A 15,210-nucleotide genomic window follows, 5' to 3' on the forward strand; every position below is an offset into this window, starting at 1 on the left:
TTGAGATTCAATGTTTGATGCTTCTTCAATGCAGGATGTCTGCTAACTCAATGAGGCAGGCTGTGGCCACCTTCCAAGTAAGGATAACTGTGTTTACAGAGTAATATTGTTTCTCTTCCTTGGTCAGCTAAAGTCGCTGTATGCTGCAGGGGAAAAAACCCAATGTAAGAGTGTTTTTTCCCTCCTAAATCAATTTTTTCCTTTATTGTTCCTGTCTGTGAGTATGTCCAGGGCCACAAAGCCAGTATACATCCGAGATTCTGGTCTGCAGATTCTAGCATCTTTCCTTTTCTGTCATGACTAGGGAATGACTCAGGAGAGTCCAGAAATGACGATAAAGCAGCCAGATCTCTCTTTCCTTGTGAGAGAAGACCAAAGCTCTCACCCATCCAGCACCCTTCCCAGTGTTCCAGTAGAGATGTGGGCCGTGTCAGCTTATTTCTCCTTCCAGATGCCCTGGCTTTCTCTGTAGCCACTTGCTTTATTACTTTTTCATTTGGAGGAGGTTAGAGGAGAGGAGGCAGGAAAAGCCTCTAAACTAACCTCTAAGTGACTCTATGGGTCCTGTGAATGCAGTGACATTAACGTCCATGAGAATTTACAGCCTCCACTGGCTCTGGAATGACGTTTGTCTGAGAACCACTAGTAAAACAGCTGCATGGGAAGTCTTGCTTCTTTGGGCATACTTTTTCATATTTAACTTCTTTGGGAGCAATATTTTGTTTTGTCAAGGATGATAACTCATTATATAACTTTATAATCAAAATATATAATTTCTCACAATAAATGAAAAAAATTGGGTGTAATACCTTGCATGACACCTAGTACTTCGTGCTAAATAATGGGGTAGACGATTTGGCGTCTGGCTCCCCTAACTGGTGCTCAGTATTACCCCCAGGTCAACCCAGCACCCTCTCTCTTGTCACAGCCTGCTAGGTAGTCTCCTCACGTCTCTTCTCTCCCTCTGCGTACAGCAGCCAGAATGCTCTTCTCTTCTTAAAAATAAACAATCACCAAAACCTCTCCCGTGGCCTGGGAAGCATTCATTTCACAGCAACAAGCTATGTGTCTTCTGACAGAAAGCAGGGGAGGCTGGAGGCAGCCATTTGGAGAAATGAGTCCGAATGAATGCTGTCTTGCATTCATTCAACAAATGTCTTATCAAGCAGCTTTCATGGGCAGTGAACACAGCTTGTGGGGTTTAGCGAGTGACAAAGTTAAGTCCTTGCCCTCTTGACACTTAGTGTACAGCAGGCAAGCCAATAAGCAAGTAAACTAGAATGAGATTTGCCGTGGAGAATTCATCATGGCGATGGTGCCCCTTTACAAACCAGGGTGGCAAAGGAATTTCAATTTGCCAAATAAAGTTTCACAGAAAGATAAAACCTGTGTCACACCCACACAATGACAAATTCACTGTAAAAGAATGGACACTGTTTTATTTTGAGAATGCAGGGTAGGATGTAATAATATAAAATTCATGACGAAAGCAAGGCAAAGAGGGCCGTTTCACATCGCTATGGGGTACAGTTCTCTAAATCAATAAAACCTTCATGAGTCTTCATGTGTCAAATGCACCGTATCTTAAAATATAAAGATCTAAAGCAAATACTCCTGGACAAACCGAAAGGGAGGAACAAACATGAAATAGTAGAGGGAGATTTTCATATAACCCTGTCAAACAGATTAAAATAGACCAAAACTCCCCAGAAGAATGCAAAGGATTGACTTAGTGGATGTGTATAAAGACATTTTATTTTTCAAACAGAGCTATACCTCTACAGCTTATGGATTATTTGTAACAGTTGATCATCTATTTTACCAAAGAGAAGCTCTCAATAAATATCCTGAAGCAAAAAATGTATGGAGCATATCCTTGACTACACCACAATAACATTTGAAATTAATAGCAAATGGCTAACCAAAAGTACAACAACAAAGAAAATTTTGAAGATTTTCTTTAAAAAAGAAAAATTAAAATAAACAACAGATGTTAGAAACTAATGACAGCGATAGCATAAATGGAAACACAGGATGACACAAAAGGTATATCAGAAGAAAAGTCATAGCCTGAAAATTAATAAAATAAGCACTCAATCTAAGAATGGGAGGTGGAGAGAGAACAAAATAAATGTAAGCAAATGAGAAAAGCAGATTTAATAAAGATAGAGTAGACATTAATTGTATCACAGAGGTAGTTATCAAAAAGAACAATAAAATGCATAAGCTTCTGCAAAGCTAATCAAGTAGAGAAAGAAGTCATGAGCACATAACATGGGAATGAGAAAGGCAACACAAATACAGATATTTTTTTAAATCATTGAATATAATGTGTATATATATATATATACATACATATGTATATATATATAATATATAACACTTTATTAATGATTTTGAAAATGTCAAAGTTTATATGTCAAAGTACCAAAATTGATTTAAGAGATACAACACTTGAAGGAACAAAATCCACCTAAAGGGATTTACTAGTGAATTCTATTAACTTCATTCTATTAACTTCATTAACTATGAAGAACCAGCTAATTCATGTGATGAGTAAATTGATGGGTGCATACATAATAGGTGGATGGAAGAAGGGATGGATGGATGGATGGATGGATGGGTGGGTGGGTGGGTGGATGGATGGATGGGTGGATGGGGGGGGGATAGGTGGATGGATCAATGGAGAGATGGATGGTTGGATTGGGGCCTAGATATGCAGAATTGGGGATTGGGAAGGGAGCTAAGAATGAGGAGAGAGGAAAGGAAGTTTAAGACTGGATAAAGCTGATGCTTGACCTCCAGCCAAAATGACCTTGGCCCCCCAACAACCTGGGCTGACAGAAATCCCTTCTGAAAACCCCAGGTTTGGTCTTTCCTGAAGCTGACACCCCCTGCACATAGGACTAGAGGTCCAGTATTCACAGGCTAATCCAGACAGATCAATTAAGCCAGCAGAAGCAGAGAGCCTGACAATGCCCAGGCTCTCCTAGCGACCTGCCCTTCCCTCGCCAGGAGCCCGCAGGTGCAGTCTCTCCAGGGGGCAGTGAGAGCCATGAATAGTAAGGGTTTTAGCTTGAGCACACAGAGGCGTTTAGCTGCCCAAACTTAATCCTTCAATAATCGGATTATGCAAATTTCTCCTCCAACCCCTTCCCCTGGGGGACCAGGACCTAGCCCCTAACTTTCCACATTGGGAGACTGGAATGGGAGAGGGCCCATCATCTGAAGAATCACCGCTAAGTGGAACGGTACACCAAAATTGTTTCCCAGTTTTAAAAATGATAAAAGCAACAATAACATGTAAGACATTTTTGAGAAGAGAACAGATGTCAACCCTGGTCCCCATGTGCCAGCACAGCTATGCCCCTTTCTCTGTAATCTTCGCCTTTCTGTCAGCCCTTGTCCAGTTGTACACAGATCCCACTCTATAGCTGATTGTTTCATTTTGCATCACACATTTCTGATCATGCTACCCAGGTGCCACAATTCTTTTTTTTACAACCACAGAACACGCCATTAAGCAAATACATTACCTCACAGGTTTTTGGCTAAGAGGAAAGGTAATGTAGGTTCATGCTTTAAAATACAACATGTGGTCTATGAGAATTGTGACCTAACAAGGCGTGGCAGAAAAGCACAGGCCCTGGGAGGCCTCAATTCCCCTTCCACGTACATAAGACAGAAGGTCAGAAAGAAGACAAATTGGGAATGTTTGTTGGAAATATTAGGTTGTGTTTTTAGAGGTGCTTTTTGTGCACAAATTGACCAATTAATTCTCCCCAACTCACCCTCCAATGCACCCTTTGTGCTGCCACCAGAATGAGCTTTGTAACCTGTAAATCTAAACATATCGCTCCAGTGTCCTGTCCACCACTCCTACTGTGTAATTCCTACAGCTTTTCCCACCTTTCCAGCCAAGCAACTGGGACCCCTGCCTTGGGTCTGTGCTTTAGATGGCCCTCTACTGGCCCTCCAGTCCCCATCTGGTGCCCATTTCCCACATTCTGTGAGACTAACGCACTGCCTGCTGTGCTAAGGAGGCACCTCCATTTCCCACATTCTAGATCACACTCTGGGTATTCAGGACCCCTGGATTTCTGCTCAAATGGCCCTGAGCCCATTTCAGAGCCTGCACAGGGCTCTTTCTTGGGTCCGTGTGCACTGGGAATCCACATCATATACACAAGGCCCTTCACATAGCAGGACAGAGCTGGGCAGGGGGAAAAAAAATGAGTCAGGAGTCTCCATCTGTACCCTTGTCCTGGATCTCACAAATGTCAGAGGCAGCCTATGCCTCAGGGCTGGTTTAAATGCCATCCCTCTCACAAGCTGTCTCTGATCCTCCAGCTAGAATCTTTTGCCTCCCCAGCTCCAAGTTCGCACCCTCTGGCACTCTGGACTGTCTTGTATTTAGTCATTTTTGTCATGCCTCTCCCTCCCAAGGCCTGCGAACCCCTTGAAGCCAGATGTAGAGTTTTCTTTACCTTGTTGCCTCCTGAGAAACTAGCAATTCATGCAACAGATTTTTAAATTTATAATAATAACTGATTTTTTTTTTCAACGTTTATTTATTTTTGGGACAGAGAGAGACAGAGCATGAACGGGGGAGGGGCAGAGAGAGAGGGAGACACAGAATCGGAAACAGGCTCCAGGCTCTGAGCCATCAGCCCAGAGCCCGACGCGGGGCTCGAACTCACAGACCGCGAGATCGTGACCTGGCTGAAGTCGGACGCTTAACCACTGCGCCACCCAGGCGCCCCATAACTGATTTTTTTTTAAGGAGGGGGACAAACAACCACAAATTCTCAGTGGCTTACAACAGCAAAGATTTACTCTTCACTCATGTTACATGGGGGCTGTTGTGGTTGGTTATGGGTTTGCTCCATGGCTTCCAGGCTGAAAGAGCAACCCCAAACATAACCTTCTCATAGCTGAGCCCAACCAAGAATGGCTCTTAAAGCTCCCATTCCACAAACTGAGGGTAGATGGGGAGTGGGAGGGAGGGGTGGGTGGGTGATGGGTATTGAGGAGGGCACCTTTTGGGATGAGCACTGGGTGTCGTATGGAAACCAATTTGACAAAAAATTTCAAAAAAAAAAAAAAAAAAGGGGGCGCCTGGGTGGCGCAGTCGGTTAAGCGCCCGACTTCAGCCAGGTCACGATCTCGCGGCCCGTGAGTTCGAGCCCCGCGTCGGGCTCTGGGCTGATGGCTCAGAGCCTGGAGCCTATTTCAGATTCTGTGTCTCCCTCTCTCTCTGCCCCTCCCCCGTTCATACTCTGTCTCTCTCTGTCCCAAAAATAAATAAACGTTGAAAAAAAAAATTTAAAAAAAAAAAAAAAAAAAGCTCCCATTCCATCACCGTGGCTGTCAGGTCTGCTCACATTCCATTGGCCCATGCAAATCACGTGGCCAAGCCTGGACATGCAGTCCTCTCCCACCACCTACAGGGAGGCACTGCCAGTCACATGGCAGTGGGTGGGGCTATATAATTCTCTCCTAGGAAAGGGAGCCAGTAGTTGCCCTCACAATCCTATCACTGACCATATTTCACAGATAAGGAAACTGAGGCAGGGAGAAATAATATAATTTGCCAAGGTCAAGTAAGTGGGGTGGACCAGGGATTTCAATCTGAGTAATACAACTCCAAAGTCATTTACTCTTATCCACTAAGCTGAATTGCACTGTGAATTTATTGTACCAAATCCTATGCTGGGTCCTTCAGAGAATGTGATGTGTATAAATTCATTACTTACCCATTCATTAATCAACCGATGTTTGGTGAAAGCCTATTCACTGGGGTTGGGAGGAGACAGAATAAATAAGTAAAGCATTACTAAATGGAGATGAGCACTAAAAAGGAGAATAAATGGGGCGGGAGGGTGAAGAGTCCCTGTGTGTGAGAAGGTGCAATTTTAGATATTGTGCTCAGAGGATCTTCAGGAGAAGGTGACATGTGACCAAAGACCTGAAGAATGTCAGTTCCCTGAGGACAGGGATTTGTGTCTGTTTTGTTTGAGGTTGTCTCCCTGCACCTGAACAGGTGCTGCACCTTAGTAGGTGCTCAGTGACGACTGTCGAGTGAATGAAAGGAGGTATGTGTGAGGGGGAGCTATGTGGATAACTTGGAGGCAGAGTGTTTCTGGCAGAGAAAACAATGCAAAGGTCCTGAGACAGGAGGGTGTTTGGTGTGTTCCTGAAACAACAAAGGTCAGAGGGACTACAGTTGACTAAGCCACAGGGAGAGAAGGGACAGACAGGTCAGGTAAAGGGTATTCTAGGGGCCATTATGAAGACTTCAGGTTAGTTCTGAGTGAAATGGAGAGCCACCTAAGGGTTTTCATAGGATCATTCTGAGTGATGTTGGATAGTAGATGGAAAGAAAAAGCGTAGAAACAGAAGACCGGTTAGAAGGCCACTGAAATAGCGGAGCTCTGTGCTGGGCACCGTGAAACCTGAGATGCATAAATCCAGGCGTCTGCCCAGTGCAGTGACTGCTGTACTTCGCAGTGCGTCCTCATCTCCTGGAATACTTAGTTAAAACGCGGGTTTCGGACCCCCACCCCCAGAAAACCCGATCTAGCGGGTCTGGGTCGTGGGCCTGGGAAGCGGGAGCACGGGGACCCGGGAGGGACGGGCGGGAAACCCGGGCAGGAAGGGGCCCCGTGGGGCCTGGAGACAAAGGCCCGGGTCCTATAAAGGCAGCAGCGGAGGAGCGGCGTCCAGGCGAGGGCGCACACGGCCAGCGACCGCGACAACGACGGCGCGGTCTCCCGGCTCTTGGCGAGCAGGTGCGTCGATCCTTGCGGTACGTGGGTGCCGCCGGGGCCGGACTCATGGGTCGGCGGGTCTCCCGCGCAGCGCCGGGTCTGAGCCGTGGTCGCCCTGGAGGACAGGGATGTGGAGGCGACTTGGCCGCGGCTACCAAGTCGACTCAGTGAGACCTGGGGGCTTTCCGAGCGGTAGGGGTGGTGGCGGGGCTCCGGGGGAGCAAAGCGGTCCCCTAGTGCGTGTTGGCCCGGCCGCTTCACCTTGATACGGATGCTGGAGACACCCGGGAGCACCTCCTGGGGCCGTTTGGGTAGCTTCTGCATACCGGTGAGCTTACTCCCCCCGAACCTGGTAGGTGTGAAACTTGAGCACCAGATGCTTTCCGGGACGCCTTGTTCACACGGCCGGGCTCTGCAGGCCAGGGGGAGCGAAGGTTAAGAAGAGAAAAAGGGGGAAAGCCAGGAAGTGAAGTGGGCGAGGGCAGCAGGTCGGGCGGGGTGGGCAGGGGACGCAGGTGCATGGGGCAGTGAGGCGCGGGTGGAACTCTCCCAGAGCGCGGGGTGCCCACCCAAAGACTGTGATTCATGGTAAATGTAAGTATTTAGAACATCAACATGCGGGGTTATCTCATGAGAAAAGTAGCTTGCATAATAGTGTGTGTTCTGATTTTTAAACGACATACGCATGGTATATAAAGGATATACATCATTTATACACACACCAAACTGGCTACTGCTGGGAGAAAAAATTCAATAGATAGATAGAGAGCCTTGTATTTGTTTACCGTATGCACTTGTGTACAGCTTTGTTTTCGTTTTCGTTTTTTTTTTCTTGGATGAGCATGTGTTACTTCTATAATAATTTCAAAAGGCAAAACCATATCCAGTGTTGGAGGTTAGGTACCTTACCCTAACCCAACTCTATAAACTACCTTTCATCTCTCTCTTTCTGGAGACTATTTTCACTTGTTTTCAAGAAAAAGATGAAAGAAGAAACCAAATGACAGGAAGAGAAATTTAAAGTCTTATGAACAAAGAGCCATATGAATCTGAATGTCTGGGACAGGCCACCGCAGGAATGTTAGCTGTGACCCTTTGCTGCACCCTTTCCTGTGGCAGGGGTGCTCTGTGTCCAGACGCCATTGGCACACAAAAAAAGCAGCAACCCCTTTGGGGGCATAGGTCACTTTCTGTGGGGGCATAATTATCATTCTTTTCTCTGGTAACCTGTGACCTTCAGTGGTGGCACCATAATAGAAGTTTGTGCCCACCTATGTTCCTGTTATATTTACCATCACACTTCTCCTGCCTGGGCATTTTTAACCCCAGGTTCGTGACACCCACTCACCCAGAGATATATGAATAGAAATCAGGGTTCTATATATCTGGACGGGGAAAAAATTACATCTTTATTTCTAGTCACCTTTAATCTAAATTTTGCATTTTCTTTACTTATGGGTGATAAAAATTAGTACTGGTGACAACATCACCAACAAAAATCATAAATCCCTTCATCTCACAGATGTTGCAGATCTTTTGAAAAAATCGTTTACGTATCACCGTGTAGAAATTATGGTAGTAAATCATTTAATGTGTTTAAAAAAAGAAAGTGCATTATTACTGTGTTGCATTTTTAAATTATTTTAATAAGTATTAATTATAATTGGTCATTTTTATGTGTCCATGTATTTCAATTCATGCATTTAAAATAATTATTTTGAGAAGGGAACCAAAAGCTTTTTATCTTATGTATTTAAAATTATTGCTCTGGGGTAGAGTCCTTCCCTAGACTTCCCCAGACTGCCAAAAGAGTCCATGACACAAAAAAGGTTATGGACCCTGACCCATCAGGAGTCAGTGGTGATAAGATGCATAAATACAGAGGCATGGGACACAGGCTGTGCCACTGATTCCCTGCGTGACCTTGGGACAACATGCTTTACCTCTGTTTTGACATCTATCAGATGTCTTCTGCTTCTGTGGCATCTGGTGTATTTTTCAAGCTCTTAAATTATTCTGAAATCAAGCTTAGCAGTAATCAGTCCTCACAACTGGGAAAACACTAAATGCAATTTTCCTTTGATTTAATAAGTACTTTAGTAATTTTCCAGTGACCGCTGCTTTGAATTTTTCCAGCTTGTTAAATCGCTGATTTCAATTTCCCCCTGTGGAGGAGAGTAACACCCTTGAGGATAAATCAACAAGGAATTATTAAGCGCCTTCCAGGAGGGCAGGCTACATTTCTGAAGCCTATCTTTTCCTCTCCTTATTTCCTCTGTCTGCTTCTAGCACAATAGGATTGAGCCCTCTTAGAAGAGAACACCAGTTAGTTTATCCTGCCTAATCTTTTTCTTCCCAGCTTGAAAAAGATGGCCCCTGCCCCCCACCCCCGCCCCCGCTCCCCCAAGGGACTAGAGTTGACTTAGTGAGTGAGCTAAACCCTGTTTTGACAAGAGAAGCTTGAAAGTAACTTTGCTCCCACAGTCCTGGCTGCAAAGCAGCCGGCCTCGGTGTGAGCAAAAATGGATAGTTTTCTATCTTAAAATCCCGTGATTTAAACTCAGACTGTCATATTTCAGTTTTAGTTGGTTACAGTTCTGACAACACTGCTATTTTCATTGTAGGTGAAAGACTAGGTTATTTAGAAATAAGGTAAGTTAGATAATAAAAAGCAATAGGCAGGTCATTGTGGCACTTCAGAGCAGAAAGAGGCCTTCGGTATCACCTTGTGCACCCCCTTGGTCGGTCGGGAATCCCCCTGGAATGCCTGGGGTAGGTGCTGTTTCTCTGCCCCTACAGCCCCTGTGCTTCTCTCTCCATTCACAAGGCATTGGTTTCCTCGGCATCCAGCAGCCAGCACAGCGTCCGGCACACGGGGTCAGTAAGTGTTGATACCTAAGCTCGGAGCGCATATGATTGTAATTGGATCATGGGTCCTACTAAGAGTGTCTCCACAGAGAAAGGAAGTAGACCTGAGTGGCTGCTGGAGGGAGCCTGAAGCCAGCCAGTCAGCGTGGGCCGCCATGCTTCCCCTTACCACTGGTTCTCAGCACAGCAATCTGTCTCCAACCTAGGCAGAAACAGTAAAGGCAACAAAAACAGGGTTGGGGAAATGTCCTGGGAGCATGCAGGTAATTGAAAAATGCTATTCTTTGGAGTAATGACACTTCCCATCTGCATAGGGAAGAGAATCCTTGTATTTATTAGGCACCTATGTAGCAGGCACATACTGTCTCATTCATGTATTCGTATGCATCACATAATGTATTATTTAATCCTCACAAGAACCCTGATGATGGCTTTATTTCCATTTTCCAGAGAAGAAATCAGTTAAAGAAGTTAACTGATTTTTACAGACTCATATATCTAAGAAATGGAGAGCTGAGATTTAAAGCCAGGTCTTTCTACATTAAAGCCCATAAGCTTTCTTAGTTTTTTCCTATTATGAAGCAAATAATATATGAATCTTTTCTTATTATAAAAATGTAAAATGTTACCCAACTGTATCAAATAACACACACCCATCTCCTTTTTCTATCTTTTTTTTTTTTTAAGTTTATTTATTTATTTTGAGATGGGGAAGGGGGTAGCGGGGGAGGGAGGGAAGTGCAGAGGGAGAGGGAGAGAGACTCCCAAGCAGGCTGCACGCTCAGTGCAGAGCCAGACTCGGGGTTCTACGCAGGGCTGGATATGGGGATTGAACTCAACAACTGTGAGATCATGACCTGAGCTGAAATTAAGAGTTGGACACTTAACCAACTGAGCTACTCATGCGCCCCACTCATCTCCTTTTTCTGTCTTCCCCCAACCCCCTGCCCTCCCCCAAGGAACCATGTCAACAGTTTGGCCTGAATCCTTCTAAGTATTATGTTCTACATCCACACACACACCTGTATGTCCATATACTCTTACAGAGCACAACAAACAAATACGTAAATCAGGCTCAGACCTTTTCTATTACACTGTAGCTTCTTTATTAGGAAAAAAAAAATTGCTAAATTACAACGAACATTTACCTTACCCTGTTTTATTTGTCGAGATAATAACTGTAATCACTTAACATTTATTGAGCACTTCCTGTGTGCCATTTTGCTAAAGTGGTTTACGTGGATCATTTTATTTGTCCTCACAGGTAGTACCTGGAGTCACCCTTTACTTATGAGGCATTTGATGGACAGAGAGTTGAAGTAGATTGCTCAGGGTCACACAGCTAGGAGGAGTAGAACCTATAGCCAAACCGGGGTTCTGGCTCCAAAGCCTATGTTTCTAACCACCATGCAGATGCTTCCATTGGCGACTGACCCCTATAGAGTCAGGGCTCGATGGTAACAGTGTGGCTTGTTCTAATGAACTGAGACCATCATTTGGTCCCTACAGAAGGGCAGACGTGCCAGCACACGTGTAGTGAAATGACACCTGGGACATGTTGGCCTCCCTCAGCCAGTCCCAGCAGTGTCTATAGTACTGTCACTACAACCAACACTGCTTGTGTATGTATGTAGCGTGAGTACCTGGCACGAAACAAATGCTCTGTTTGCTCTTGTTTCCCTTAGTTTATAGTTCACAGAATGCTTTCACATGCAACATTCCCCTCAATCCTTACAGCAAGCTATGAGGAGAGGATGGTATAATTACACCCATTGTAGACAGCTAAGGAACTGAGGCTCAGGTTGGTGAAGTGACTTAGGCAGTGCCTCACAGCTGGTTGGTGTTTGGTGCTGTGATGAGAACACACACGCTCTGAAGGGAAGGGTGGCTCTTCCCCTATGCTAAACTCCTACTCTACCTTCCCCCAGGATTGCAGGGATCTGGGGAGCGTTCTGCTTCTTTATCGTACAGAGTTTAGATAGGGATGAGGGTGTTCCTACTTGGAGAGTAGAGCAGTGGTGTTCAAAGTCCGCCACATGCCAAGGTCACGGAGAGGTTTGTTTGTTGATGCGCCATCCGTGTTCCCATTCACACATGTTTATCCAAGCTGTCTGCAAAAAGGGGACCATGCCTCTAAGAGTTAAAAATGGCAAAGTAAGATTTGGCAGTAGATGGTGATAATCAACTGTCCTGGAGTTGAAAAGGTCACCTGAGTGCCGGCTCGTGGAGGCCCGAACATCTTCTACGGCATCCATGGTAAATCGTCACCCTCACTTTCTCTTTGTCCTTTCTTCTTGTCATGCTGAATATCCCCACTGTGTTTTTCATAAAAGAGGGTCTGAAGACTCTTCACCACTCTGTTCATACTCCCCTAAATGTGGTCCAGTCTGGATATTTTAGCTTTTGCACAGTGAGGTCCAACCCTCCAGGTGAGGTCTGCCAGCTAAGAGGAGAGCTGTGCTATCATCTCCATTCCCACAATTATCTAATTAGTGGAATCTAGAATCACGGCTTTTACTTTTTGAGAATCCATATTCGACTCCCTGTTGGCTAAATATAGATTTTATTTGCACAAGTACTTAAACCTATACTGTACCTGGTTCTGGACAATTAGGAAGAGTTGGTTATAAAAGCAGTAGTGAGGGTTCTGGGGTAAAATGACCTTGTAACAGGGGGCTTTGAAACAGCTAGGAAGAAAAAGGCCGAAAGGTATTGTTCTTACCCTGTCCTTTCTTCTGCCACATTTTCTTCCCTTACCCAAAGGAAGACTCAGAAAAACCTAAAAATGAGGAAGTGAATTTCCTAAAACCCGGGTCAAGAAGAACTGACATCCCAAATTCTTGGCAGGACATGTGATGCCCAATAGCCCTCTTATCAGGTATTGGCCCTTAGGGCCCTTTCTCTTTCCTGTCTCAGGAACTCGAACATGACCAGGAAGATCTTCACAAATAGCAGGGAGCGGTGGAGACAGCAGAATGTCAACAGCGCCTTTGCCAAGCTGAGGAAGCTCATTCCCACTCACCCTCCGGACAAAAAGCTGAGCAAAAATGAAACCCTTCGCCTGGCAATGAGGTATATCAACTTCTTGGTCAAGGTCTTGGGGGAGCAAACCCTGCAGCAAACGGGAGTGACCGCTCAGGGAAACATTCTGGGACTCTTTCCCCAAGGATCCCACCTGCCGGACAGGACTCTGCTCAGTGACTACCAGGTTCCTTCACTTGACCCAAGCCACCACATTGCATAGTGGGGCTCTGGCTGTCATCACCCAGCGGGGCACTTGCTCAGAAGCCACTGGCTAAGTGACCGCCTTTTGCATGTTCCAGAGTCAACCTGATGAATAAATTTGGGAGGCATGAATTTAACCCTCATAGAAGGTAGCTTGGGGCCAGCTGCAGGGAGCCAAAAAGAGACCATGAGGAGTGTGGCTTTGGAGTCTGTCACCCCCAGGGTGGGGGAGGGGGGGGGTGGGACACTTCAGGCGAAGCAGCCTGCCTCTATTTCATTTATCCAGGATCTGCATAATGTTTGGAAAAGAAAAGCATCGGTTAAAAACAGGTTGGAAAATCACTGTTTTACTCAATATGTTTTCAATTACAAGGAAGAAGTTTTTCCATAACAGATCTCAGGCCGATGAATAAAAAATGCTTCCCTCAGAACATATTTTAAAGTTAGTTTTGAGAAATGAAGTCTGTTTGATGGAGGGTGAACAAAATAAGGTTGATGAATGTGAAGACCGCCCTCACAGAAACGAACTTGGAGACTTGTGGGAAACTCTGGAGAAGAGATCCTCCTGACATGCGAGGCTTACAGGAACACAGCAGATACATGTGGAAGAGCTCTGCATCCTTTATCTCCATGGAAATGTGAGGTGTTGCTCGCATTGAGCCATTTATATATGTGTTATCTCTAAAGCCAAATGGTGGATTATATCTGTGAGTGGAAAGGACTGGATAATTTGTGATTTAGAGTTCATAGTTTTCTTATGAAAAATAGTTAGCTAAAATAGGTTACCTGCCCCCTTAGTTTCGCATGTCAGGCATTAAAACTTTTGATGTAGCCTGAGTTCCTGCTGATTTAAGACCTGTGAAATTCAAACATAATTATGAAAATCCAAACATTGCCATTTAACAACTCATTTAACAGAGAGCTTAGTTTAAACAAAAGATCTAGGGTAGACAATAGGAATGTAATACCAGATTTTAGTGAATTAATGAATTTGTAATTTGTCTTCCTTGCTGTGGAGCGTTAGCTCAATCTTATGCTGGGAGGGGTGGGACCCCCTAGTCAATGAAACGGCATGGATCTGACAGAACTACTCATAAGCATGTGCCACCCTGATGATTGGATTCAAAGATGGACTCAAAAATGAATCCCATAGCTGAGCCCAGAATACAAATAATGTCATTTGATTGTCTCTGGGACATTTTATTTCCCTAAAGTTCTTGACGGTACGTTGGTTTTAAAACATTCTGAACCACAGGTAGGAAGTTGCTGGATTTGCGATTACAGATTTCCAGTGTACACACAATAGGGGGATTTAAATTTCCTCTTACTCTAGAAAGAAGATATTTGATTTATGGAAGGTTGAAAAGGTTTAGTTTGGTGATCAGAAGAAAGCTAGATGAGGCTCCCCCCAAATCTCATTCCCCACAAATAGCAAGGTCATAATATCATTAACCTCTACCCAGCACTCACGCTCATAGTCCAGTGCATTTATCAGAAGCAATATGTTTTCCTTCTAGGTTCTTTCTTTCAACTGCATTCCATAAACTTCCCTATGGATCCAGAATAGTACAGGGAAACACAGATGCACAGAGACTAGGCTATTTCCCCTGAATGTGCATTTCTCTCTCATGAGGTTATGTGGGCTTAAATGTGTCAAACTACCAACTGATAGTATATCTCAAAGCTGCGATGACAGTTGTCAACTGAACAACATTACATATTCTCTCATCTGGCATTAAATCAAAATAACAATTTTGACAATATTTTTTTATTAGCTTCATTGTGACATGTTGCCGAGGAAAGTACAGAAGACTTCTTTGCGTGAATGCAGGATTTTATTGCTCTTCTCAGAATGAGTGCACTTTTCTGCTGTTGGGGCCATGTCTCTGTGTACAGAAGGCCTTCTCACTGAAATGTAAGAGAGTGCTCCTGAAAAGTCATGAGGAGATTGAGTTATCATTAAACTATATGGGGGGGGGGGGTAATGATTTAAAGAAACTCTGCAGGAAATTCCATTGAAAAATGAATAAACACTTAAAATATTACTTGGTGTAATTCACCTCTTAAATTATGTTGCAAGCTTAGATTTTGGTCTATCAGATTATGCTGGATTAAAGTGACTGTCAAAAGGAATTGTAGGTACACATGGATCAAAATGTTTGGCAAGGTATCCATGAGGCCAGATGCTAATTGAAAAACTACTCTGTGGTCTTCCTTTCTGTCTTAGGCTCAAGGCTTGGTGATTGCAGTAGTAAGAATTTATGGTTAAAACACATTACAGTTCACTGATGGTACATCTCTTTATGGATGATTTGAACGCAACAGAAAAAGTTTAGACAGATTATAT

The 15,210-nt window shown here is 44.4% G+C and overlaps 1 protein-coding gene across 8 annotated transcripts; it reads left to right on the plus strand.

Annotated features, from left to right (window-relative positions):
* Window position 1: 1 nt before the first annotated feature.
* Window positions 2–14,908, plus strand: TAL2 (TAL bHLH transcription factor 2). Of its 8 annotated transcripts, none has more exons than XM_045468399.1 (3): window positions 2–77; window positions 12,531–12,710; window positions 14,639–14,908. In XM_045468399.1, exons 2-3 carry the CDS (start codon window positions 12,565–12,567, stop codon window positions 14,880–14,882), a joined length of 390 nt encoding a protein of 129 aa, XP_045324355.1. In that variant the 5' UTR covers window positions 2–77; window positions 12,531–12,564; the 3' UTR covers window positions 14,883–14,908. The 8 variants fall into 8 exon arrangements, with proteins under 8 accessions (XP_045324355.1, XP_045324356.1, XP_045324357.1 ...); XM_045468400.1 differs by lacking the exon at window positions 2–77 and adding an exon at window positions 6,722–6,791; XM_045468401.1 differs by lacking the exon at window positions 2–77 and adding an exon at window positions 6,742–6,808.
* Window positions 14,909–15,210: the final 302 nt, after the last annotated feature.

The sequence above is a fragment of the Leopardus geoffroyi genome, chromosome D4 (assembly GCF_018350155.1).
Source record: "Leopardus geoffroyi isolate Oge1 chromosome D4, O.geoffroyi_Oge1_pat1.0, whole genome shotgun sequence".
In the NCBI taxonomy this organism is placed as follows: Eukaryota; Metazoa; Chordata; class Mammalia; order Carnivora; family Felidae; genus Leopardus; species Leopardus geoffroyi.